The sequence below is a fragment of the Perissodus microlepis genome, chromosome 15 (assembly GCF_051167445.1).
Source record: "Perissodus microlepis isolate ML-2025 ecotype Zambia chromosome 15, ASM5116744v1, whole genome shotgun sequence".
NCBI lineage: Eukaryota > Metazoa > Chordata > Actinopteri > Cichliformes > Cichlidae > Perissodus > Perissodus microlepis.
Genome location: NC_140475.1, coordinates 32,687,240 through 32,699,976, shown reverse-complemented (window position 1 = coordinate 32,699,976; position 12,737 = coordinate 32,687,240). Strand labels below are relative to the sequence as shown.

The window sequence follows — 12,737 nt, the reverse complement described above, 5'->3', positions numbered from 1 at the left end:
CTTCAAACACATACGAGCACATCTTTCCACAGACCCCCACTGAGGCTTTTTGTTGTAGCTCTCATCCAGAATCTCACCCACATATATTGAAGGCTTCACTAACAAGAGCGAGGACTCGCTGTGCACCCGAACCAGTGAAACATGAGGCAAGGCTTTGCTTCAGTCAGCAAAACTGCATGGGAGGAGCAAAGAAGACGGGGCTGTTTAACTGCACGAAACAAAAACAAAAATACCTTAAATAAGATGATTAATGCAAATATTATTTGGTTAAATACATTATGCAGACATTTCTTGTGGATCAAAGGATAACAAAGGCATGAAGCAGGGACGACAAGCAACCTGTTTCTCAAAATATAGAACTGAAACAGGTGGTTAGTGTTTACCCTCATACATTTGATTGGAAAATTAGAGCTTCCACAGGAGTAAATGTCTTATTGTGGCCAGACTTGGACTCAGTTATCTGAAGAGGATTCCCATGATGACCTAATAAAGGCTCCAGCAAAACCTGAGGTCTTCATTTATTTCCTCACTGACTCTATTACAAAGCCCCTCAAGCACTGCAGATACAAAGTGAGCCATGGTTTAGTGCACTGCAAGTCAATTTGCACACACTAATGATATGTTAAAATGTACCATTACCGTAATTGAGGCCATGCAATATAAACAAATAAACTTGCATTCCTATTGCTGGGTGACAGCAACAGATGCGTGTAAGAGGAAACATTTTCAAAATGCTGTGATGCAGGAAGTAATACCACAGGGGATTGGCGAGGTGTGTGTCTTGAGTGTTTCTGTGAAAGTGTATGTGAGGAGCGGGGGAGAAAGAGCAGTGGGTTATCACGTGTCAAGCAAATTTTTTGGACTATTGAGTCCACAAGATGGCGCATAAATGCAATAATGAGGGTGAAATAACTACATTAGTGTCTGCAACTGTAGTCAGTATTGCACGCTCTCTTTGAGGCTGGAAGTCGTTGTTGTGATTGCTCTCACTGACCCCTGATGGAGATGATTGATATAAGAATCAAATCAGCAAACTCCTTCAGCAAAACAATCATACGTAAACTAGATTTTATCTAGTTTCATGACAACATGATGCACTGAGGACTTCTCCACTCACCTCATTCATTCCCCACATGATCATACAGCACTGCAGCACGTCTTTCTCCAGAATGCTTCAAGGTTTTATCTTACAGTATAAAGCATTGTCAGTTGACTATTGTTTTGATTTAACACTACATAAATAAACCCAAATTAAACTGGACCTGAATTATCCACAAACATACATTTGTCTGTGTTGTACAGGATTTTATAGAAAAGTTTTGCTGGAAAGTTGCTGCATGAATAAATTAATGAATAAGTTCCTCTATAGAACTAGAGTTGGTTTGGGGCATCTAAGCTTCCTAAATGCCTAAGAGAAGAGTTATTTCAGTAATATGCACCTATAACAGTGATATATTTACATATGTAAATTTGTTTTTTTCCAGCAGAAAGCAATGAAGGGTGAGTTCAGTTTCCCACTAGTGATGGAGCATCTCCAACAGAAGTATGTGGTGATATTTAAACCTAACAAACAGAATTTTATGCAAATGAAAAGAAATGTGAACAGTACAGTTCACTGCAGTACAATTGGAGAATAAAGTTTTTTGCATAATCTTAATGTAAAAATCCACCACTAAGCAGATACAGGACAACTTTACCACGAAGTAAAACTCTCTACAGGAGCGTTACGCTCTGTCGCAGGTAGAATTGTATTTATTTTTAGGTTTTTAATGAACAGTTATCACCACTAGGGGCTCCAGTGTGTTAGCCTATTGTACTTGTAAAAATACACACAGTGATTTTATGGAAATGATACTCAAACTGCCCCTTATCACATTATACTATTGTCCTTTTTTTTTTTAAAGCAAACCACTGAAAAACTTTTATTGCAAATGAGGAACAAAGCAAATGTTTTCCTTATTTCACTCTGAGATTAGGTCTGGGGAGTTATTTTATTAAAAAAGAAAAAGCAGCTGCCATAGGACAGAAGCAGGGTGCAGTCTAGACAGGCTGCCAGTCTGTGGCAGGGTTAACACAGAGACACACACAAACATGCACACCTGTGAAATGGTGAAAAACAACAGTCATCACACGCAAGTCACATCTGCACCGAAAAACTATGTGTGTAGGCCATAAATAAAAGGATCAAAAGCAATAAAAATGTACCTCACTTGAGTTCTTTTAAGGACAGGCTTATGGCTACATTCCAAAACACACTCAGCTATTAAGAGATTTGGCGAAGTGCTGCAGCTATCCGACAGAAAATGCATTAAAATTTGCGCCCCTCACAACTGAGTCATCAGCTTGGAGACTAATCCACAAGGTCTGTCTTTGCCTGTGGAGATGCCACATGAAGAGCGAACAGGAGCTGCAAGTAGACGCCCAACTCCATCAACCACTGAAACATCCAACAAACAAAATCCCCCCTTGCAGTCTTCAAATTGTTACTTCAAAGCCCCCAACTTCCTCTTCTGTGGTTAAAGTGTTACAGTGTGTGTGTGTGTGTGTGTGTGTAATGTATCAAGGCCAGATTTTTAACACCTACAGTAATGAGGAAACTAATACGAGTTAATCGTGTAATATCAACTTTACAGTAAGTTTCGTTAGTGGTGGAACATTCTCTATATCGTCATTTTTATTCAACAACACACATTCATTAACATGAGCGTTTAAAAATGTGCAGTTGGTGTCTGTGTACAGCCGGCAGGTCGTTCAATCACAGACACTTCTTGGTAAATTCACTCTAATCAGATGAACTTTCAAAAAAACAAGTCTGGTGTTCAATAAAGATCAAACCTGCAGACAGCTGTGGTTACAGCGGTTGGTGTTTGAGCTCCAGCTGCTCACGGTGAACTATTGTAAACTATTGTTTGCTTCTTGAAATATGTTTTATTAGGCCATTCTTTGCAGTCTGTTAGTGGTAATGTGCGATAATTCACAATCACAGTCACGCACAGGGAAGCTGGCATGCACGTGGACCTAAAACGATGGCTCCTTTTATTTGAAATAACATTGTGTTTATTCAATCGTGAATACCTGTAGTTGGTAAGAAACATGCAAATGTGCATTTATCTTCTAATCTGCAGATGTCTGTGGACATGCAGGATACTGAGTGTTGTTTCTTAGAAGAAAAGTTGCTGCTGGAATTCTTAGAAGTTCAGATGTTTTTTGATGTCGTGTTGAGCACTCCTGAACCTGTTCATACAAGATGAATGTTGCAAAACAGCAGAAAACAAGAAAAATACATTTATGTGTAATGAAAAGTGAAAAAAGAGTGCTGTTTGTTTTTCCGTGTTCTAAATTTAAACTTTATTTTGTCCTCTAAGAGAAACAGGATGTAAGAGTCTATGTTCTCCCCCAGAATTTGAAGGAAACTATTTACTCTTCCTGACTTTACCCACATCATGTGAGTGACATCCTCCTCACAGTCTGCACCACATGTCCATGAACCCCTTTGAAGTCTTCCGTTACGGGAGGCGCTTATGATACTGAAGCTAGATAAATTGGTGTTGGTGTAAGTTCCTGTCTACAGTTTCCTCCAGGCAGGCGCAGAAGCTGTCACTTGTGTAGAAGTGTAGAGTTTAGGCTTTACATCACAGGGGCAGCTGAAAAAAACGCACACACAGAAAGGTCAAAGCCCAAGCGCCGTCGCAAGAGGGCTCCGAGCAGCCTAACGCTTCCATCATGGGTGAAAACACCATCACGAAGCCTCTCGGGCTAGTTTTTATCATCACAGCTCACATGGTGTTCAACGGTAAGCCGTCTCATTTGTAACTGTTTTACTCCGTGACGCGTGAGAGGTTTTGTGTCCTGGCAGCACATGATGAACTTGACTGTCTGTTACATTTATTGCTCTCTGATTCCTCTGACAGTTAGTTAATGCACTGAATATTTTGTATGTAACTCGTTGTAGTAGGTCTCTAATGACAACTCAGTTTCCCCCACTCAATTACCATTACTGAATCATAATTGGGGAGTTCCACAAAGCTCTGGTTTTGTGACTCAACTTTATTTGTCGGTAACCCTGTTTCCACAAGTGGTTTGTTCTAAGTTTTGCTGCGGTATCTGTTAGAGTTTTCTCACAGACGAGCGATATTAAAACAGGGAACTGGGTGTTTCATAGATGTTGAAAACACTGACACATTCTGGATAAAACACTGTGTGCTTGTGTCTGAGGTGAAAAAGGCATTGCAGCAAATTAAAGCTAGTCTGAGGCATTGTGAATTTAGCCCTGGCTCATAATGTGTACGTTCTGATGTTAAACAAATATAGCAATCACACTTTTATGATGCCAAAAACAAGCGATCGTACTAATACCACAAGCCCTCAAATCCTTATGGAGACATCCGCAGGTGCTTCACACATGTTTAGAGAAAAAACTTAACTTAAAATAGATATATAACATAGATACACAGATAGAAAACGCTGATTTGGGCTGATTAATTTGGAAAAAGACAACGCAGTAGCTCCAGTCCCCCCGCCATTCTGAACTTAATAAACAGAAGAGAATAGAAGGATAGTGTCTTCACCTTTTAGCGTATAATAGAATATATTTGAACTTTATTTGTTTCCGTTACTGTTTTTAGTAGGTGTCCAAACACCTGGACTCCTGTTTAAATATAAGTACTTGCTATTTAAAGGTTTCTAATCACCAAATCACATAGTTTCTACAGAAGAGAGACTTTCAAACAGAGGAGATGACACATCTAAGAAAAGTTACTTATCTCCTTTCTATATGTGAGCTAACACTGAACTTTAGACACAGATGGCAGCTAGATAAATCAGGTAAATCAGTCTGAACTTCGCCTTGGTGCTGTTGCTGGTGGCTATATGGCTGTGTAGACTGATCCAGCACTGCTGCCATTTTACTGTGGCGGCTTAGCCTAGTTTAAACACTACCCTGTAGTTTTACTGTCAGTGATGGAAAGTAACTGTGGAACTTGCACTAAGGTAGTGAGCAGAAGGGAAAAGTGACCCGCCTGTTTCCTTTGTGGAGAGGATCAGTCGTCCTGTGCTGCTTCTGTGGCTTTTAGGTTTTTGAGGATTAACCCAACTGACGTCTCTAATACAGAATATGTCACATGGACTATTCTGTTTTCACTACTGCTTTCTTCCAGCTACCCACAGCTTACACTGTATACTGAAGAGCATCAGTTTAAAATACTATAGGAACACAAAGCGGGGTATGATCATGTGTTGATGAGTGGAGACTGATGCATCATTATGGATTTATTAAATTTAAATTGAATAACAGTAAAAGCATTAGAAAGCATTAAAAACATCAAACTAATTTCTCCACTAATCAGTGTTTATAATGCAAATCTCCTCTTCTGTCTCCATACAGACCCCAGCCATGCACAAGTCATCGGGATCTTTGGCAGCAACATCACCCTTCAATTTACATTTAATGTTAGCATTAATGAAAACAGTCAAATTGGAATTTATATAACAGGCGAGAAAAAGATTGACGATTTTAAAAGTGGGAAAGTTTCCTTTGTTATTTACCCCCAAAACAATTCTGTATTTTACCACATCATAAATCTCACTCTAAACCACACTAACACCTACTGGGCCAGTTTATTTGGGGGCAACCTAAGAAAAAGTAATGAAGTGAAGCTGACTGTTGAAGAAAGGAACATAAGCTGTACAGGTAAGGACATTTGTTATGATTATAAGCTGCACATAATGAAAACGACTTTAACACACAGTAGAGCAATATCAAGAGCAGACTAAAGTGAAGTATGTTTCCATTATATTCATACAAACAGAGCAGCCATATATAGTATACACTAATTCCTCACCACCTTTACTTCCTCAATGTTTGCCTCTTTATTATAGATCCTGTAATAAATGACATCATCATTCCTAATATCTTTTAAAATACTATTCCAAATTAAAATGATCACTTTAATTAATTGTGTCTGCTAGTATTGACTGCATTAAATATAAAATCCATATAGTGTGTATAAGTGTCATGGATCCAAGGTTGTTGTTAACCAGTTAGTGAAAAGTTTAAAGCCCATATGAAAATAAGTCACTAACACACTATTAAAACAGTAGAACAAATTAAATATGATTGTCACAGAGTCCTGCAGGTTATGTTTTTGCTACATTGTTGATAAAGGCTCAGTTAGAACAGAAATATTTAAATAAACAAACAAAAATAGCTCCTCGTTCTCAGATCATATTGCTGAGCCTTTAAAGGATAGCTGACATTCAGTCAGTCCCATCTGCTGTAGATACTTACCAGAGCAGTAGGGCAATAATACTGCCTTCCTTTCCTAGCCTGGTTGAATAAAAAGCACTCTGATGCTTTGACCTAAATGCTAAATACTGATGTCACCATGCTAGCATCTTGCTATCCAGCAGGCGTACATTAACCAGCTTTACAATCTAGGCAATCAAAGCTATCTAGCGTGTCAACATGTTCTAGCGTTAAATATAAATTATGTTTGCAAATATTTGGTCAGAACTGGGCTACTGAGCAAATTTACCTCTCTACCTGACAAGGAAGCCAGCTTGAAAATCAGGCACATCAAAGGGTTTGCAGTGCATTCACAGGGGGACACAAACAGCAGTGTCAGTTACATTTATCCTCACAGAATCGCAATTTGCGTCATTCGTGGAGCTGCTGAGATGTTTGAGCGTAAAGCAGCTGATATGAGATTGACTGATGTACAGTCCCATTATAGATAAAATAATGAGCCTTTTGTAACTGCTTGGTTACTATTCACAGATTCAGTATGTTATTTGTTATTGATTACAGAAAAACTGAATACTGATCACTGTTTCACATTCTCATTGGTTTACAGTGTCAGCTTACAGCCCATAAGAAAGAGTCGAAGTGTGTAATTTTACTGCCTACCATGCTTTATTTCTGTTGCTGATGTATGTTATAAATATGCATTATACTGCATTAGTCTATATGTACTGGGGAAATATGCATAGATCCATTGGGATCTAAACTTATTCAGTATCTTTAATCATTTTTATTTTTTGTTTCATTTCTTTTCATAAACGCGGTGCGAAAATATGAGTGAAGCTCACATATTTTCATGACTTTCTTTTAACTCCTACAGCTCCACCGCCGTCGACTAAACCCACAGTTAGTGTCAATGGACATCCCAGTTCCCTTTCCCACAATAAGATCATCATCATCTTCGCGGTTTTACCTGTGGTCCTGTTAGCAACAGTACTCCCATGGTTGATCTGTAGTCTCGTGAGACCCAAAGGTAAGCAAATATACAGTCCAAAAACAATCTTCACCTTCACTTTTCACTGATATGTTGTGTCTGTTATCAGGGTGTGGCCAAAACTTTATTATTTTTTGGAGACGTAGGATTTTATTTCATTTCCATGCTGTAGTCTGAACGTAGTGTCAGCTGAGTTGGAATAAAACACATCTGGAACCTTTAATTCAATATTCTCCGCATATAAATAGTAAAGGGGTATGAAGCCAAATTGCGTGTGCGGGGCTGCAGTCAGTAGTATTTTCTAGTTTTTCAAGCAAACAAAGTAATGGTAAGGAAACACTTGTTATTCTGTGGAAAAAATTTGCAGTTGTGTGGTTAGATGCTCAAAAATGCAAACCAGATTGCAGTTTCACATCCTTCTGATAGATGCGATGATTCATCTCTTTTGAAAATAAGTCCTCCTTCAGTGCATGTAAATCTAATTGTGCCTACTATCACTGAGAGATGGGTGGAAAGAAAGAGCTTGCATTATTTGTTCACTAATACGAGTGCGCTTTCACTTCAAAGACAAACCCCTCTGGCCTACTTTGAGTAGGAACGCTGCCGCGCTGAAATAATCTGACAGCCCCCGTGACCTCAGAAACCGCACTAGAAGAGTTCCCGTACATGTATACAAATGCAAGCAATTGCTGACTGCGCACTCCTGCATCGTGCCGTGCTAATCGGGCCCGGCCGCTGTCCACGAGTAGAGGTTTTGCACAAAACTGACAGATGCTGGAGAGAAACTGCTCTCTTTCTTTGGCAACTTGTCCTGGTGCATTTGCACCGCTAGAAGATAAAGACAACGTGACTTGTTCGGCATAAACTTACAAAAAGATTAGACCTAAAACTATATTTTAAAAGTCAGGCTTGACTAAAACATTTAGTCACAAACTGTAGTTAAACTAAAACAAAATTAAAACATTTTACTTTAGCACAGCTTATTATGATCATTATTCGTTGAAAAAATATTGTTAAGCATAAAATTTTTCGTCGTCCATAATTTTGGCTTGCTATCACTTAATCTGAATGCTAGTTTGTTTAATTAACTCTGTGTAAAGGTAACAAAATGCTGATATTAGCGTAAAAAAAGCTCAGGAACAAACATGCAATCTCATCATTGAGCTCAGTAACTGAACATTAACATTATCATTGCAATGATAATGTTTACTAAACCGGCAAAGCGAAACCCGGTCTCCTGCGCAACAGCACGAACACTCTATGTGGTTACGACGTATTTGACGTGGATTCATGCTTTTGATGTATTTGACGGTTAATTGCTTTTTTTTTTTTTTTTATGAACGTCTTAACATTTTTTTTCCTTATCTGATGAATCAGAAACTTATCTTGGATGTTATTTCCTTTATACTCCTGGGTGCTGTGGCATACTCCTACTCCCTACTTCCTATGAGCTAAAAAATTCCAAAACATGCGGCATTTATGTCTTTAACATTGAGATTTGACTATTTTCACACTTTTTTAAAAGTATGACAATGGAAAATATGTAAATCGGGGATAAACTGACGTGGTTGACGGGCTGTAACAATAAATTTGATAAGAAATTTTTTATTCGAACGTCCCACGAATGCTTCTTCTGCAAAACTCAAAATAAAGTATACATGACCGTTTTCACCTAGTTTGTAACATTTCACCTGCTTTTCTTCTCATACAGACAAACAACAGCAACAACAACAAAGGCCGCAAAGCTCCACTCCCACAGTGCAGGTAAGAAAGATTTTGATCTGCTGTTAGAGAAAAAAATAAGCCTGGAAATTCTTCAGCCTGACTCGAGTTGCCTTCGCAGGAATCAGTGGCGTCGTTGAGCAGCGTGTCTGCACCCTCGGTGATCTACAGCGTCTTGGACTTCCCCAAAAGACCTCCGACAATTGTTGAGATCAACCCAAGAGATACAGAGTATGCTGCCGTCAGCTATCTCACAGAAAAGAGACACATGTGATGCACAGCTCACTGTTCGACTAGTGTACATAACATAAATCTAAATATATATAAATATAAATTTCTTGCAAGTGTTAAAAATCCTGCTTTTGTTATACAGGGATGTCTTATTGCACTATATCTCAAACAAAAGAGTTGGGAGAGGAAGAGTCTGCATGGGTAGTGTGTATGTAGGTGTCACTTTGTGTTTGGTGGTCTTGAAATTGAGATGCATGCTGCTGCTGCGGCAAACCTCAAGCCAGAACATAATACAGTTACAGTGACAACCCAGCCTCGCAGTTAGCTTTCAATTTTTCTTTGCCGTTAATTTGTGTCGGGGGTATCCGGCTGCTAAGGAATACTTAACAGGCGATAAATTAGATTTTAGATTTTCTTCAGACCAGAAACACAAAGCAAGCACTTCCTGTGTACCCAGAGTCTACTGTACATCACTGCTCTGGGTCTCACTGTGTTTAATAGCTTCAGTGAACCACACTGATGCACTAGGTGACAACACAGGAGATGTAGTGACCCCTACAAACTTTACTCCTTCTGTAGAGCACCAAATTTAGGTTGTTCTACCACTGAAATAGCCTCACTTCTGTTGACTAAAAACTACACTGAACAATTCTGATGCTTTTAATATTTAAAAATCTTTAAAAACCTGCCAACTAAGCACATGAATTTAGAGACAGCTTTGGAAATGTGGATATCCAAACCTGTTTGAATGGGATATGTTACCAAAACTCTGCAGATGACACTGTCTTAAGTTATAAAAGTATCCCAAATGACAGAAATAACTAAAGCATGGTATCCTTTGTTAGTTCCTGTAAAACAGGGATGCCAAATTAATTTTACATCATGGGCCACAGACAGCCCACCAGTGAAACTACATGATAAATATGTAGACTAGAATCAATTACTAATATCTACACTTAATCACTCTGGTGTGGTATGAATGTCAGTTCCTATTTATCAGTTGGAAAAGCTACAAAACTCACACTTTGTAGTTTTGTAACTTTTCAGTTAAAACTACAAAATCTTCCAAAGCTGTCCTGTGGGCCATATTGGAGTCTTTGCTAGGCCAAATCTGGACCCCAGACCTTATGTTTGATGCCCCTGCTATTGAACCATAAATGACCTTGTAAGTGGAAGAATGGGAGTGTTTCCACTTTAAAAGAATGCCTAAATCCACATGTGGCCGTGATTACACCTCCGAGTTCACTTGGAGTCTGGTTGAAGGAGAGAACATAATGCAAAACTTTCACTCGCTGTTTCTATAATTTAAGAACCAAAACCACTTGGTTAGTGTGATGAAGAGCGTGACACATGCCAGTAAGCTCAAATTTCTAAATTACCAAGTTGATAATTTCAGATACAATTTGCACAATCAAACAGCTGCTAGAGGTCACTTTTAAAATGGGTCCCAATAAGTGGCTGCACACAGAAACTAGGGGTTTTTATTTTGTTTGAGTGGAAAGTTTTGACTGAGAATGCATCATCATGCAATCCCAGGCTGAAAGGTTTTACACTTTGATGACATTTCCAACATGAAAACCTTTCATTTTCCGCTTCACCTCATCTCCAGAATTCATCTTCACTCCCATGCTGATAATCGCGTGAGAGCTTAACAAGCTCACTTTTGACTTTCAGGTTTAGTGACTTCTTTTGCATCGGGGTATTTATCACAACACGGAGGAAAAAGTTTCAGGGACACCGTCCATACGTGCTTATAGATCAGTTATAGACCTTTCAGCTTATCAGTACTGTATATTCAAAGGTCACTGGTGATTTTCCCATGAGCTGCTGCGACAGCTCGCCACTATCATGCAAATCTGACAACAACAATCTGACACTATGTGCAATAACTGCATGCATGGCCTCTAAAGTTCTCTTTTTGAAAGCTTATTGATGTCTTTGATTTACTCAGTTCTCATACATCTTTATCATATGTTAAAAATGTATTCTCTGGTTTATTATTCACCAGCTACTCAGAGAAAGAGCAAGTTCATTTTGAAATCCAGCAAGCTTTCAAAATGTACCGTCCTGTCACGTGCTACTTTATTACATACTGCTGAACTGTTTCTAATTGAAATACGCAGTTTTTAAGATGTAAATGGATGTAAAATTATCAACTTTATTGTGTGTGTGTATGTGTGTGTAAATACTGTCTTCAGTTCCTGAATGTACTGTACTGGATCTGTGTCACAGAAGGAACAGAAACTGCTCTTTATTTTGATAGCAGCGGTGCATGCTGGGGGATGTGTAAAATAAGTCTTCAGAGTGTTGTTTTGTTTTTAAAAAATCAAATATTTCTGAATTCTTATCCTGTAAAAACACCTCTAAAATAAAAAAAAGTTTACCTGAGATTCTGGTTTTCTTTATGGTTTTAGTAACTAAAGTTGAAGCTCAACACACACAGTTGTGTATTTAAAGAATGCACTGTTTTATCTTCTAGTCTGTGTTACAGTAGGTTGTGGAGTCTTTGGCATGTAAAAATGAAGCAGTATTTTAGCACGTTGCAGGGACTTACCCAAGTAAATCACCTATAACGCCAACTTTATTTTTCTGTCAAGACCACGTAATAAAGCGTGATCTCAGGTTATACACAGACGTGGATGCTTTTTCACCTTAGAATAAACTGAAACCTACACCGAAACATTGCAAAGTGTCTTTTAGTGTGCTAAAAGACTTTCGTTTTTAGTGATGCCCCAAACAGGCGTACGGCATCAGCCCTGCAAGGCTTTTGCTACCTGTATTGGCTGATTGGAGTAGGAGGCTGAATGGAAACCACTCAAATGACTGATGAGACAAAAATAAATTCTTTGGGTAGAACCTGAAGCACTGCGTCTGGTAAACACCCTTCTGCTTAACCCCGAGATGACTGAGATGAAATATTATCTTGACAGCATCACACTGTTCACACTTCTCATCAGCAGGGACAGTGAGACTGGTTAGAGCACACAAGGAAATGAAAGCAGCAAAATACAGAGAGGTGTTTGAAGAAAAGCAGAGCGACGCGCAGGTCTTAGGTTGCATATTCCACTCATACAGATTGTTCCGAAGCCAAGGGACCCTGATGGCAAATCCACAGACATCTTTGAATTTAAGCCTCATTCTTTGGAAACCCAGAAGGGCCCCAACTGAAAATCTAAGGCTTTGAAGTGACATATGGGAGTCTGCATTTCTGATAATGCAGCACAGTGCAGTCTCATACGAACAAGTATAATGAAATCATACAAATCAATCATAAGAAGATCTTAAAATAAATTCTAAAAGATGAGCGAAGCGCAGTCAATAGAGGTGATGTGATGCCATCTGCTGAAACCAGTATGTGACCATCAACCATCAGTATGTGACTGAACTGCAGACTTTATCTTTTATTTGAGATATTAAGCATCACGCCCCCCACCCTCAATGACCGCCTGAAGTCTGGAGCCCATGGATATCACCAGTTGCTTTGTTTCCTCCTCTTTGATGCTCTGGCAGGCCTTTCCTGCAGCCGCCTTCACTTAGTGCTTATTTGTGTAT

General features: G+C 38.9%; 1 protein-coding gene across 1 annotated transcript; it reads left to right on the top strand.

Moving 5' to 3' along the window:
- Window positions 1-3,592: 3,592 nt before the first annotated feature.
- Window positions 3,593-11,565, top strand: LOC146372501 (uncharacterized). Its single transcript, XM_084952093.1, has 5 exons — window positions 3,593-3,793; window positions 5,384-5,689; window positions 7,119-7,271; window positions 8,944-8,996; window positions 9,076-11,565. The coding sequence occupies exons 1-5, from the start codon at window positions 3,724-3,726 to the stop codon at window positions 9,226-9,228; spliced, it is 735 nt and encodes a 244-aa protein (XP_084808219.1). The 5' UTR covers window positions 3,593-3,723; the 3' UTR covers window positions 9,229-11,565.
- Window positions 11,566-12,737: the final 1,172 nt, after the last annotated feature.

Coding starts and splice junctions, on each gene's coding strand:
- LOC146372501 (XM_084952093.1), top strand. CDS start 3,724: ATGGGTGAAAACACCATCACGAAGCCTCTCGGGCTAGTTTTTATCATC. Junction 5,690..7,118: donor AAGGAACATAAGCTGTACAG/GTAAGGACATTT, acceptor TAACTCCTACAG/CTCCACCGCCGTCGACTAAA. Junction 7,272..8,943: donor TAGTCTCGTGAGACCCAAAG/GTAAGCAAATAT, acceptor CTTCTCATACAG/ACAAACAACAGCAACAACAA.